Source organism: Pongo abelii, chromosome 7 (assembly GCF_028885655.2).
Source record: "Pongo abelii isolate AG06213 chromosome 7, NHGRI_mPonAbe1-v2.0_pri, whole genome shotgun sequence".
NCBI lineage: Eukaryota > Metazoa > Chordata > Mammalia > Primates > Hominidae > Pongo > Pongo abelii.
The window spans coordinates 136,703,603-136,718,502 of record NC_071992.2 but is presented as its reverse complement, the minus strand read 5'-3'; the positions used below and the strand labels follow the sequence as shown (position 1 = coordinate 136,718,502).

The 14,900-nt window shown below is 34.5% G+C and overlaps 1 protein-coding gene across 1 annotated transcript in view; it reads right to left on the bottom strand.

Moving 5' to 3' along the window:
- Positions 1 to 14,900, bottom strand: part of MTBP (MDM2 binding protein) — a 78,229-nt gene that overhangs the window by 53,474 nt on the left and 9,855 nt on the right. The window contains exons 6-10 of the mRNA XM_024250975.3: positions 14,548 to 14,692; positions 13,456 to 13,573; positions 10,788 to 10,922; positions 8,868 to 8,962; positions 6,349 to 6,418 (exon numbers count right to left, since the gene is read on the bottom strand). Coding sequence (XP_024106743.3) covers positions 6,349 to 6,418; positions 8,868 to 8,962; positions 10,788 to 10,922; positions 13,456 to 13,573; positions 14,548 to 14,692 — 563 coding nt within the window. The remainder of the gene's footprint in view (positions 1 to 6,348; positions 6,419 to 8,867; positions 8,963 to 10,787; positions 10,923 to 13,455; positions 13,574 to 14,547; positions 14,693 to 14,900) is intronic.

Here is a 14,900-nt window from a genome sequence, read left to right as displayed (position 1 = left end):
ATCAGCACATCTCAGTAAAAAGTATTTCATTTTAAAACTTTGGGAAAATTTAGGCAAAGCATTTGCCAAAGATCTTAAAGCTAGTGCAAAACCACTTTTAACTGTCCTATATCGACGGACTAGTTACATGAAATACATGATCACTAATATTTTAATGTTTTGTTGCTATTTATTATTTTTACTTATGCATTCTTAATTCACAGATGTAAAAATAAATATTAAGGTTGGTGCAAACGTAATTGTGGTTTTTGCATTGTTGAAATTTGCTGTTTGATACTGGAATATGTTCTTAAATAAATGTGGTTATGTTATACATCATTTTAATGAGCATTTCTCGCTTTATGTTTTCCTGCTAATAACTTATTACTTGCTGTTTATGTTTATTTTAGACTATGGAAATGATGTTAGACAAAAAACAAATGTGAGTAATTTTCTTATTCGAGTTCAAAATGGGTCATAAAGCAGTGGAGACAACTTGCAACATGAACGCATTTGGCCCAGGAACTGCTAACGAACATGCAGTGCAATGGTGGTTCAAAAAGTTTTGCAAAGGAGACAAGAGCCTTGAAGACAAGAGGTATAGTGGCCGGCCATAGGAAGCTGACAACCAATTGAGAGCAATGATCGAAGCTGATCCTCTTACAACTACACAAGAAGTTGCAGAAGAACTCACTGTCAACCATTCTATGGTCATTCGGCATTTGAAGCAAATTAGAAAGCTCAATAAATCCAGGCATGGTGGCTCATATCTGTAATCTCAGCACTTTGGGAGGCCGAGGCAGGTGGATCACCTGAGGTCAGGAGTTCGAGACCACCCTGGCCAATATGGTGTAACCTTGTCTCTACTAAAGATACAAAAATTAGCCAGGCATGGTGGCATATGCCTGTAATCCCAGACATTTGGGAGGCTGAGGCAGGAGAATTGCTTGAACCTGGGAGGCAGAGGTTGCAGGGAGCCCAGATAGAGCCACTGCACTCCAGCCTGGGCAACAGAGTGAGACTCTATCTCAAAAACAAAACAAAAAAATAAATAAATAAACCCCCAAAAGCTCAATAAGTAGGTGCCTCATGAGCTGAGCAGAAATTTAAAAAATTGTTGTTTTGAAGTGTCGTCTTCCCTTATTCTACACAACGAACAATTTCTCGATCAGATTGTGTGACGAAAAGTAGGCGACGACTAGCCTGGCGGTTGGACCGAGAAGAAGCTCCAAAGCACTTCCCAAAGCCAAACTTGCACTAAAAAAAAGGTCATGGTCACTGTTTCCTGGTCTGCTGCCATTCTGATCCATGACGGCTTTTTGAATCCTGGTGAAACCATTACATCTAAGACTTATGCTCAGCAAATCGATGAGATGCACCAAAAACTGCAACACCTATAGCCGGCATTGGTCAACAGAAAGGGCCCAATTCTTCTCCATGACAACGCCCGACCACACGTCACACAACGAATGCTTCAAAATTTGAATGAACTGGGCTACAAAGTTTTGCCTCATCCATCATATTCACCTGACCTCTCACCAACTGACTGCCACTTCCTCAAGCATCTCAACAACTTTTTGCAGGGAAAATGCTTCCACAGGCAAGGCAGGATGCAGAAAACGCTTTCCAAGAGTTCGTAGAATTCCAAAGCATGGATTTTTATACTACGGGAATAAAAAAACTTAATTCTCATTGGCAAAAATGTGTTGATTGTAATGGTTTCTATTTTTATTCATAAAGATGTGTTTGAGCCTAGTTATAATGATTTAAAATTCATGGTCTGAAACCATAATTACTTTTACACCAACCTAATATGTTAGGAACAAAATAAGAAAGGTTAAAAGAAATATGCTTATTTTTCTTTATTATTATAGCCATAATCTTTTTAAAGTCAAATATATTTTATGTAGTTAAGAATTAGAAATTAAAAATAAAAATATTTAGCAATAGAAAATAAGCATTAAATATAAAAAATATATCTAATTTTCTCGACATTAAATCCTAGTTCTTCTTTCTTGCATACATAAGACTTCATAGCCCAAAAAATGTGACCAGACTGTATGGTTAAAAAGGTGGACAAGGCTGTAATGTGAGTATGCCAGACTGGGTCCCAGTTACAGCTTTCTCAACATTTTAGGGATGCTAAATGCAGTTCAATGCATTACTTATAGCCTAATATAAATGTGGTGGGACCCATTAGCTGAAATGGCCACACTTTTGAGACAGGCACGTTGCGCACATGTACCATAGAGCCTAAAGTATAATAATAATAGTAATAATAATAAAAAAAAAAATTGACTAGACATTTGCTACAAATATGAAAATAAGTATTTCTAAATCACACAAACTATAATTCCCTACAAAATAAAATCGTCAGTTGTTCATAATGCATTCTTAATACACTTAGGTGCTGATAACTTGTTCTCACCCATACAGTAATCATTAGATAACCTCTGAGAGACTTGAGGATGATCTGTTCAAGCTATCATTCTATCTCCAGAATATAAACACCAAATAACATTTCAAATCTGAGTTTTAAAATCTTTTTTTTGAGACAATCTCACCCTGTTGCCCATGCTGGAGTGCAGTGGTGTGATCTCGGCTCACTGCAACCTCTGCCTCCCTGATTCAAGCGACTGTCCCGCCTCCCAAGTAGGCACGTGCCACCACGCCTGGCTAATATTTTCTATTGTTTTAGTAGAGGCGGGGTTTCACCATGTTGCTCAGGCTGGTCTTGGACTCCTGACCTCAAGTGATCCACCCGCCTCGGCCTCCCAAAGTGGTGGGATTACAGGCGTGAGCCACTGCACCTGGCCTCAGTTTCAAAATCTTGATTAAATCTTTTCAGTAGGTCCTCTCCAACAAGCAGTCATTGTGGAAATCATGTTTCTAGCTTGCAAATTCCTCTCTTTGAAGAAATATTTCCCAGCCAGAAGATTAGTGAACATCATAACTCCCTAACAATCCTATCTTGTCTTTTCCTGCTCTAGCTTAATTATTAGTAAAATAAGCTTTACTCCAAGAAGTTTTTACTTATATTCTGGGGCTAATCATAGCTACATAGAGAGATAATTTGTTTAAGCTAAGATGCTGACTGAAGATCACACAAAGCAATAGAATTTAAGCACCATGAAAGTTTCTTGAGAAAGGGCCTGTCCATCTTATTCTATCCAATATTACGAACAAGCATCTGGCAGATAGTAGCAGTAAAAACTTAAAAAAAGAAAAAAAAATTGTTTAATAAATGAAACCCAAGTTATTTATTTATTTATTTATTTATTTATTGAGACGGAGTCTCGCTCTGTTGCCCAGGCTCGAGTACAGTGGCGCGATCTTGGCTCATTGCAACCTCCACCTCCTGGGTACAAGTGATTCTCCTGCCTCAGCCTCCTGCACAGCTGGGACTACAGGCAAGCGCCTCCTTGCCTGGCTAATTTTTTGTATTTTTAGTAGAGATGGGGTTTCACCATGTTGGCCAGGCTGGTCTCGAACTCTTGACCTCAGGTGATCCACCTGCCTCGGCCTCCCAAAGTGCTGGGATTACAGGCGTGAGCCACCGCGCCCAGCTGAAACCCAAGTTATAAAGCCCTAGATTTCAAAGAACTGGTATGTAATTAAACACTTTTTCAAAAATGTGAAAAATGACCAGGTGCAGTGGTTCACACCTGTAAACCCAGCACTTTGGGAGGCCGAGGTGGGTGGGTCACTTGAGGTCAGGAGTTTAAGACCAGCCTGGCCAACATGACGAAACCCTGTCTCTACTAAATATACAAAAAAAATTAGCCAACCATGGTGGTGTATGCCTGTAGTTCCAGGTATTTGAGTGGCTGAGCCAGGAGAATTGCTTGAACCCGGGAGACGGAGGTTGCAGTGAGCCAAGATCACAGCCTGGGCAATAGAGCGAGACTCCGTCTAAAAAAATAAAATAAAAAGAGTAAAAAACAAATCATAACTCAATGTGTAAGAGAAATAAATTACTTCATATTTAGATTTGTTCTCTAAGTTACATAATATATGGCTTCAAAAATAATCCCTTTTGCTGCATTAAACTGGGAACATAGTTATAAAGTCTCTATTTCTTACTAATAAAGTATGTTGTAATATTTTACAATCATGGTTCAAGAAGAAAAAATGATAATCTAATACAACAAATTTAAAACAAAACAACTGAAAATATATTATTAAACATTAATAGTTTAGGGTGCTTCTAGGATTAGTGTTGCCTGTCTTCAATAACTAGATGGACTAATGCTCATGTTACACCTATGTTAAACTATAGGTACAGATCTCATTTTGACTTCAAATAGTCTCTATAAATTAGCCAGGCATGGTGGCACATGCCTGTAATCCCAGCTACTTGGGAGGCTGAGGCAGGAGAATCACTTGAACCTGGGAGGCAGAGGTTGCGGTGAGCCGAGATCACGCCACTGCTCTCCAGCCTGGGTGACAGAGCGAGACTCCGTCTCAAAAAAAAACAAAGTCTCTATAAGATTTCTACAAATTTCTCTGTAAAATTTCTATAAATTTCATCATACCTTCAAATTACTTAGAGAATATCTAATATCTAGTGCTTTATACTTTTAAGGAAACTGTTTCACATATGTGTCTCAATCATTTGGGCCACATAAACTTCAAAGACAATAAAAAATTAGTTAGCAACCATCATTTATGTCATACTTGGTAGTTTATAAAATACATTTCAATTTGGTTTTTATTACACTCTGAAATAGGTAACAGAGGGATTATTATTTCCAGTTTACAATATTAAAAGCTGTAAGCCAGTGAGTGGCATAGCTATGGCTTAAAGTCAAGTTTTCTAAAAAACATGCTCTTCTATTTAAGACTTTCTACTATACCATCTATATTCCTTTCCTCCCTTATTTGACAATATAGATAATTAATGATAAATAATAATATTCTCAATCCACACAATGAAGCAGCTTCAAAAGATTAGGTGACTGGACAGGGTTATATAGAGAGCTACTTAGCTACCTGGATTAAAATAGAAGCAGGGTATTTTTTATTCTCAGTGCACTTAAAAAATATATACTAATTCATAAGATGTCTCTGCAAATAGTTTGGAGAAATGTATGGCCTTATTAATCTCTATCTAAAGTAGTGTCTCTTGACTTATTCCCTATCTCAGGCTGTTTATTTCTTCATAATTCTTATTATGTCTGCAGTTATTTATTTTCTGTTTGTCCCCTAAAATGTAAGTTCCACAAATATAAAAGCTTCTTCTGTATACTTCATTACTGGGTTCCCGAAATCTAGTATAGTACCTCATACACAGTAGAATATATGTTGGATAAATGATAAAAGATAAATTTTAAAATTTCAAAATTTAGCAAATTAGTTATTCTTAGAGGATGAAAGCCAGGTTAATACTGGTAAAGGCCACTTCATCAAATAAATACTTTGGTGCCCTATTCAAAGGACTATTAAATTTATGGAAAAAGAGGCCAGAAGCCAAAATTTTAAGTTAGTATATAGTCAAGTATACATCTTAAGGTCAAAATCATTTTTCCTTTACTATATCAATTTCCTATAGGAATTATAACCAAGACTTGATTATAGCACCATAGGGAAACTGTTATAATTATAATAATCATTTTCTCCCTGCAGGACTATTTGCTAGTCTACTTGTTATTAAAACAATAAGAAAATGTAATGTAAGTACTGCCAATAAACATCTTGTGCATTAAAAATTGTTTTCACAGAAACATAACAGTTGAATAAATAACTAGAAAAAAAGCAAACTTTCACTTTTTCCTATTAAAAACTGATTTTGATTTTAAATAGATGAGTCCACTTAAAATTCTTTATATTGTAATTTTTTTAAAGTTAAAAATATACCAATTTTACATCATTATATATACAAAATAACTGTTAAGGTAGCCATAAATCTCCTAAACATCATCAGAATTTAGAAAGAAAAATTGAAAACTCCCAAATGACAATTTAGTAGAACTTTAGCTTTTTCCACTTTCATCCCTTGCCTTATAATGAAATAAAGAATGCAAGTATATGAATGTCTTCTCATAGAATTGAGATCGCATGTTGAAGTAGGTTAACAATAACATGTTATAAAATTTTAAAACTTTAAAGCAATTACTAGTCATAAAGCTTATTTCTGAAAATCTCTCCTAAAAACAAAATGTCACTTACGTTTGCAGAGTACTTTTACAGTTATTATGAAAAGTCCAAAATATCTTAATATGAGTTAGGACCAAAATTATCCTATATTACATTAAAGAAACCAAGTCATCAAGCAAACAGATTAATAAGTTACATTCCCTTTTCTTACACATCCTTAAATGGCAAGTATAAAAACAAACAAACAAAAAACCCCCAAGAAACCCTCAATACCTTGCTACACAGAGAAGAAATCTGCTCCAACAGCAACACAGAATTCTGTTTGGTACTGTTTGTCAATCCTCTGTACTAAGGAGTTAAAGAAATGATGTAATGGTACCCATGAAACAATGTACTCCTTAAAATAAGTTTCATTATTTCAATTCTTCCACAGTTGCTTAAATTCATTGATTAAAAAATTTAACTATAGCAATTAACAATTACGCCTTTCCCTAGGGATAATTATTTTTCCAATTATTTGTTTGATTCTGAAAATATGCTAAGAAACAGTGCTACTATATAGAGCATTACTATAAACTATATGAACAAGAAATTTATAAAAACTGTAGCTTCTAAATAAAAATTCAAAAACACTATGCTAGTGTTTCATTTCCAGCCAATAACAATTTCTTTTTATACAAAATGTTCTGTTCTTAGATGTATTTCTAAACATTCTTATATTTTTTAAAAGAGAGTTTAAAATATGTTGAATATATTTGCAGATACATGTGATACCATTTATATTTACTTAAATACATAAAATGATACATCAGCTGACTGATTCTTACGTTTCTTCATGCTGACGGCAGGAGAAACATTTAAATATTTTTTAAGTATATAAATTACTTGTTTTATTTTCCACAGATTCCTAACATTTCTCCCTCCTCTCTACAGCATATACCAGGAAGTCCTCTGTCTATTCTAAAAGCATAAATACAGTATTTGAGGGAAGATTTTTTTTTCAAGTTGTAGAACTTTTCTTAACATAATGGTAGCAAAAAGTATACTGAATGTTATGTAAAAACACGGCCAAACATCTAAATGTTGGGTGGTACCATGAAAACAGTTTACAGTGCACTTTGCAAACCTTTTTGATGCAGAAACTTTTTGCAAGTGACATTTTATCGGGAAACCCGATATTTAGGGCAGAACAGGTGCTGCTCTGGTTGCAGTAGGAGGGGGCCAAGAGCCATGCCCACTCAACTTATCTTTCAATCCCATTATCTGGAGAACTCAGTCCTTGACTTTCCTTGGAAGATAGTTTGAAAACCATTGGTCTAAGGCAAGAAACTAATATAAGATAAATATGTCAAATAGCTTCTGACCTACAAGCTGTTAACAGATGAGGACAGAGAAAAGAAGTATTAATAACAGATTATATCTGAAAGTAATGTCTACAGTTATACTGCCAGGTAGCATGCTGGCTAAATGGTTCTCAACAGTAATGTACAATGGATAAAAAATTTTTTAAACTACCTATTATACTTTTTACTGCAATGTACATTACCACTCCAACTACCCGAACCTGAATTCCTCTTCCTCTATGAAAATGGCTCACCTCATGTTATCTCAACTAGTGACACCAGTTTCAACATAGGGAATCAACTACACTCTCTGGCCTTCTCACTTTCTCAGCATGTAATAAATAAATCATGATACCGTGTTGATTTTACATCTTTAACACATCGTGTACTTCTCCTGGCTCTCCATTCCAAATGCTACTTGTTTAGTTCGAGCTTTGCTCAGGTTTCCAAAATCCTACCAGCATGATCTAAAATTTACTTTTCATTAAGCTACTGTCTGGCTTATAATCCTTGCATGATTCCTCATTATCTTTAGGATAGAATTTACCCCCAATCATGATACGTAACGTCTTTTAAGACCTGATTAATCTGAAAAGTCTCTCCAATCTGATCACTTAGCAACTGCCCTCAACACCCCCAAACCAAAAAACCACTACTCTTTAATGATTCTAGACTACAAACAGTTCTCAGCTGGGTAAGGTTCTCCTATGCCTTTGTAAATGTTATCTTTTCTGCAGCAAAGAATTTTCAATAAGAAAATAATGAGTATTTTGATTTAAGCTGACATAATCCAAAGTCATTCATCTGACAATATTGAGTGCTTACTATATGCTATGATATATTGTAGTTACAGACTTCTTCAGCAGAAACATATTGAGTAAAACAGAGAAGTCATGGAGATGTATTCCTGGATTTCAGGAAAAGGGAAATTATTTCCAAAAAGCATTAAAACTATAAAAAATAATAGTAAAGTTAACAAAAGCACATAAACTATATACGTGGTGGTGTCTGGGCAGTGGGTAGGAAGGACAAAGTTGCAGTTAATGCTAGGCTAGGTGTGAGAGTAGATCAGTCCTGTGTTCAAGCAGAGAACATTATAATTGCATTAAAGAAGCAAGGCTCAATCACTTCTGTATTATTTCCATAGCCCTATCCATAGAAAAGTCTCAACAATACTGAACGAAAATAAAGATGCTTGCATAGGGAGGAAGATTTCTGATAAAATAGGTATAGGATCCAGGAGGTGGGAAAAGCAAGAACTTCCTTCCCCAGCAACTCCAACAATAAGGAGTCCAGCAGCCTACTTGAACATCAACATCAAAACAATGAATATAATGAAAAATATATACCTAACATGTATATTTACCTGACAATACCAGAACATTCTACCTGACACAGAAAATGTAACCTAAAATGAACATGAAAATGAAAATGTAAATGAAAGGATACAACTCAAATTCAATATCTGACATATAGCAGGAGGGTAGATCTGATAATTTTATCATCTGCACAAATTCTAAAGCAGGGCCATAATAATGGAAAACCTAGAAAAGAAATTAAAATTGTGTAATATTTAAATACCATAAACAAAAGTAAACAAATTAGTGATTAAGGGTTTAAAACTTTAAAATGGATCTTAAAAAGCAACTTTTTACACATTAAGCATGCCTAGCATTTAATCCTCTATAGCAGACCAGAATTTCTTCAATTTCAATTCTACCTTTCAGGTTACAGAAACAGACATGGAGATCACTTAGTAACCAGGAAGAGCTTTCACAGGAGAAAATAAGTATGGGAAGAGGTAAGCAACAGAGGACAAGCGTTCTCAACTTTTGCTGTTTATCTTCAACGAGACAGACAGGTGATACAATAGGCTATAGTGTTGAAGAAACAAATTAGCAACCTACCTCTGCAAGAGGAATCTGCAGACTAAAAAAGTGAAAGAAAAGACACTCCAGGATGAACTTATGTTGAGTGGTACACTGACATTACAAAAAAAAAAAAAAAAAAAAATTCTAGCGAAAAGACTAAATAAATTACAGAGAGAGATAGTGAAGCCAGCATGTGCTAATTAACATAGAAAGTTCCATTCAGAAAAAATAAAATTTCGGTACTGTATTTCTTGGGTAAAGCCTAAAACCAAATTAGAGTTTGTTACTGAAGGGCAGCTATTTCAGTAGTTGGAGCCACGGTGCTTCCCATGAAAGGCAAAGAAAAGAGCACACTTCTTGAAGAGGTTACACAAAGTTTTAGACTTGTAAAAAGCAGAGTAGTTTCACCATACATGATTATGTGTATATATATCTATAATCATAAACATATGTGTTTATACAGTGTGTGTGTCTATACATATACAGAGAGAGAATATGAAGTTTACATTATTGAAGAAGTTGTACCCTAAGATTCTCTTCAACAGTAGCAAAAATTTGGATACATTATTCATACTTGAAGAAAAGTTGAGGTCATGAATCTTACGATTCTAATTTTTAGAAAAGAATTTAATATTCCTGTGAAAGATGGCCATAGTAAGTTACTTAAAGTAAGCAATTGTAAACAAATATTGAGAAATGAGTTCAAATCAAATTATACCCTCTTTTTGTACCACCCTTTGATTAGAAAATATTAACCATCAATTTGACATACTTTTAACTTCATACCCACTGTTTTCCATGTTCTTAAATTAGTTATTTTAAAGTGAATTCTAAGGTACCTTCATATAAATATCTCTTCTTATGTTATTTTTCCAATGTTAAAAAGCCAACTAAACCTTTTCCTAATTATTATATTTTATAATTACTTGCATTTTAAGAACAAATGTATAGGAGATACGGGGCAAGAACTGATACTTCTTACACTGTAAGTTAAGCATATGTCAGGTACTATGTCACATATTAAACTCTCACCTCAATTAATCCTCATAACTTTGTAAGATAAGTGTGTTACTATTGCCTCCACTTCACAAATGAGTTAATCAATCTACTCAAGGTTATAAACAACAACTTATAGGTGACACAGTTAGGTTCCAAACCCATGTTTACCTAACATCAAAACATATCCTCTTTTCTCTATGTCATATTCTCTCCAAACTGCGTCTTAGAAAGGTCACATAGTAAAGTCCAAACCAAAGGTGGTTTCAGGACTATACACATTTAGTAGCATTACATTTTTTTAAACATCTAAAACAATGACAATTTCACCAAAATTTAATGCTGATGACACAGTATAACTTAAGTACTTAATTATATTAAAAATTATGCTAGTGAGCACACTTAAGCACATATATTAGTAATATTAAGTCAAGATTCAAACATATTTTATAGGAACAAAAATACACATGAATGATCACACAAAAAAATTAAACACGATTACCTTTGGCAAAATATTCTTATCCTTTGATGGTATGATCTTTTTGGCAAGGAAGTCAGTATTTAAATTAGATGTACTAAAATTCTTAGGTGTGACTCCCTTTAAACAAAATTCAGGAAAACTAATTTCAAATCCAAACTGAAAATAGACCAAGAAAACACAGTTACAAGTATCATGAATAATGCTATAAAGATTAATACATCTTATTATAATGTAAAAGTTGAGGGGAAACCCATGTATAAATTTATTTTTGATTCCTCAGCTCAAAAGTGTGGTTCTCACATTTAGGTACACATCCTGTTTTAACTTAGACATCAATTTTTCAGGTTTTCATGAAAAGCTCTCATTGGCCCTTCACCAGTTGGCAAGACTATGTTAGGCTCATTCTATGCAGCCACAGGACCAAACAACCTCTTTTGCATTGTTCAATATCTGACTTCCTACCAGTCTGTAAGTTATGCAAAGACAGAAGCTGTCTGTCTTGTTCCTTTTTTTTTTTTTTTTTGGCTTTGAGATGGAGTTTCACTCTTGTGGCCCAGGCTGGAGTATAGTGGCACAATCTTGCCTAACTGCAATCTCCACCTCCTGGGTTCAAGTGATTCTCCTGCCTCAGCCTCCTGAGTAGTTGGGATTATAGGGACCTGCTACCATGCCCAGCTAATTTTTTGTATTTTTAGTAGAGATGGGGTTTTACCATGTTGGCCAGGCTGGTCTTGAACTCCTAGCCTCGGGTGATCCACCCGCCTCAGCCTCCCAAAGTGATGGGATTACAGGCGTGAGCCACCGCACCTGGCTCTATCTTATTCTTTACTAGATCCTTAGTACAGTGTCTCACATAGTTTGTCTTTGATAAATGTTGCTGATAAGATCAATTGCTGCAGAAGTAGTAATAGCAAGGATGCTAATAATAGTAATGGTAGGCACAACAACAGTGATAGCTAATGCTTACTGAGTGGTTACTCTGTACTTTAAATAATTTAATCCTCACAAAAATCTATGTGATAAGAACTATTATCATCATCTTACAGATGAAGACAACTGCAGCACCAAGAGGCTAAGCGTTACACAACATGCTACGTTAAACTAGAAAGAAAAAAGAGTTGAGATTTGATTGTAGGCAATATAACTCTAGAATCTATGTCCTTAATCACCATGATGCCTCTTGACTAAAAAGCTGTTCTCTACCAAAAAAAGTGATTTCAAGTTTTAAATGCATCCAGTGGAGACATGGACATTTAATTTCCTATTCAAGAGAATAAAAGAATCACATGAAAAGAACTCTGCCATTATCTCTCTGTAAGTAAGCATGCAGTTTCAGAAAACATACAAAAGCAATTCTAGCAAACTGTATCTTCCACTCTTCCACTTGGCTATGTGGGGTTTTCTTTTCGGGTTTTTTTTTTTTTTGAGACGGAGTCTCGCTCTGTCGCCCAGGCTGGAGTGCAGTGGCGTGATCTCAGCTCACTGAAACCTCCGCCTCCCAGGTTCACGCCATTCTTCTGCCTCAGCCTCTTGAGTAGCTGGGACTACAGGCACCTGCCACCACGCCCGGCTAATTTTTTATATTTTTAGTAGAGACGGGGTTTTACCGTGTTAGCCAGGATGGTCTCGATCTCCTGACCTCGTGATCTGCCCGCCTTGGCCTCCCAAAGTGCTGGGATTATAGGCGTGAGCCACCCACTGCGCCCAGCCTATGTGGGGATTTCTTTATACTAAAACATTTGCAGAGAAAGTTCACCTGCAGATTTAACCTGTCTGAGATTAGGATGAGCAAACGTGCAAATCAACAAGACAAATCCAGCCACATTGATTCCTGTTGTCTAATCAGAGATTTTATTAAACCATTATTAAGGGTGAATTAAAAAGGAAGAAAAATTTCTAGTAATTAGTGTAACAAAACTTTAGAGGAACTCAAAAGCCTACTCATGCTCCCATGCTACCCTAAATAAACATTAAGAAACTTTCTTAGTTTAGTTTTGCCTATCTACAAAAATACATAAATTACTATGAACACTTATTTCAAAATGGACATAACTTACAAAACCCACAAACATTCTTTCATAGTAAGAGACGTCAAAATGAAATAGAAATTTCATAGAAATTCAGGATTAGAAGAGTCCACCTAATACAACATTCTCATCTTATAATTGAGAAATCTGGGGTCCAGTAAGGTTAAAAAAATTTGTTCAAAATCTGAGGTTTATTTGTTCAAAATAAACAGCAAAGATCACCTAAGGTAGTATTATGGGAAGACAAAATGCTGTAAGCAATTTTTCTAGTAGTTTACACATGCAATAAAATAAAGCAGTTTGGATAAACAACATGAACTCAATTAAAAATTCTATGTTTTAAAAGAACGTTACATTCTGGAAACAGCACTCGAATATAATCACATTATTATGTGATTAAATTAAAGTTAATTAAAATCAAACAAAAATTCAGTTCATTGGTGGAACTACTCACATTTAAAGTGCTCAGTAGTAATAAGTGGTTTGTAGGCTACTGTATTAGCACAGATATAGAACATTTCCAATATTGCGGAAAGTTCTACTTAGATAGTGCTATTCTAGAATATCTTTATAAGGTACATTTTCATTAAGATTTATTTAAATATCTGTGTTGTAAATAAAATTGAAAGGCCCGCTTGGCAAACTGTGAATAATCCATTTACCTTTCTTTCCCATATCTGTATTTTCCCCCTCCATAATTCCTTTGAGTCAATAACATTTCTGAGATCTTCTAAAGATACAACATTAGCAGAAAGGTATTCTGCAATTTTCTGACAGTTCCTATAAAAAAAAGATTACAACAATTAAATACAGGGTTTTATATTTCACTGATTTAATCATTATAGTTAACTACAAGCCTAAGAGGCAAAATTGCAAAATTTATATTGCTGTATTTTTCCTATTAATATGAAACACCCATTAAGTCAGTCTCTAAGTGCGTTGCTGACACATGTTCATTTAATTCCAACATCCTCACAAATTTAGAGAAATTATCTTTAGTACTAAGGATGAAGAAATAGACTTTCCTCTTACTATTGGCTTAAAGGTGTCAGATGTACATAAACACACACACAGGCACAATGTCACTTCCTTATCTTCAAAAAGAGAACTGCTCTCCTATATTGTCCCCATACAGCTTTGTATGGAATTCTGTAACAGCACTTATCACAGACTTTCTTGACTGTTAACATTCCTGTTTCTCCCTGCACTTCAATGAAAAAGATCATGTCTTCTCACTTTCTTAACTTACAAGCATCTACTGCTATGCTTGCCATAAAGGTATTGCTCAATAAACATTCGTTGAATGAAAACAAATCATGAAGTTATTAAATCCAACTGAATGTTTAAGGATCAAAATTGTAATATACAATTAATCCTTGCTAAAATATCATAAAATACAACAGTGTATATTTATTCCTACATTGGCACGTAACAGAAAACCAAACACAACATGACAAATCCAGTGTATCTATGTTCAAAAGCACACAGTGTGCTTATAGAATTAATCCTCAATAATGGTTGTAAAACAGCATCAATAACATTTACTAAAAACTTAAATATCTCAGAAACATAAATATAAAATATGAAACATCTAGATTCTTCTCAATACACAAATTTGCAATCATGATATAACATAAAATTTTATCTTGTCATATTAAAATAATTTTTAAATGCTGAGTCTGAAAAAAGAATAGTATGTTAACTGTGAAAACAGACAAGGCAGACAATAATCAAATATGAACAAAGAAGCTTACATTTCACAGTGATTTCCTGCTATAGTGATCTTTGCTGAATACCATTCTCTCAAATGTTTTAATGCTCCTACAGTAGGTAAACAGTCTTTCAATTTAGGAGGATCTTTGTCAGAAAGCAATAGTATTATATCTACCATTGCTCTACCTAGAAAGAGAAAAAGGCATTTTTGTAATTTTTAAAAAGTTAGATCTGAAATGTCTCAAAATAGTACCCTGAAGAACTGAATTTTATGTTTATTTAGAAAAATGAATTTTATATTTATTTAGAAGACAAAGGAAGCTTTTAGTTTTAATTTCTGAAATTCTCCAAAACAATATACGCCCTTAGGAATTCAAACTTTTTAAATGTTCAT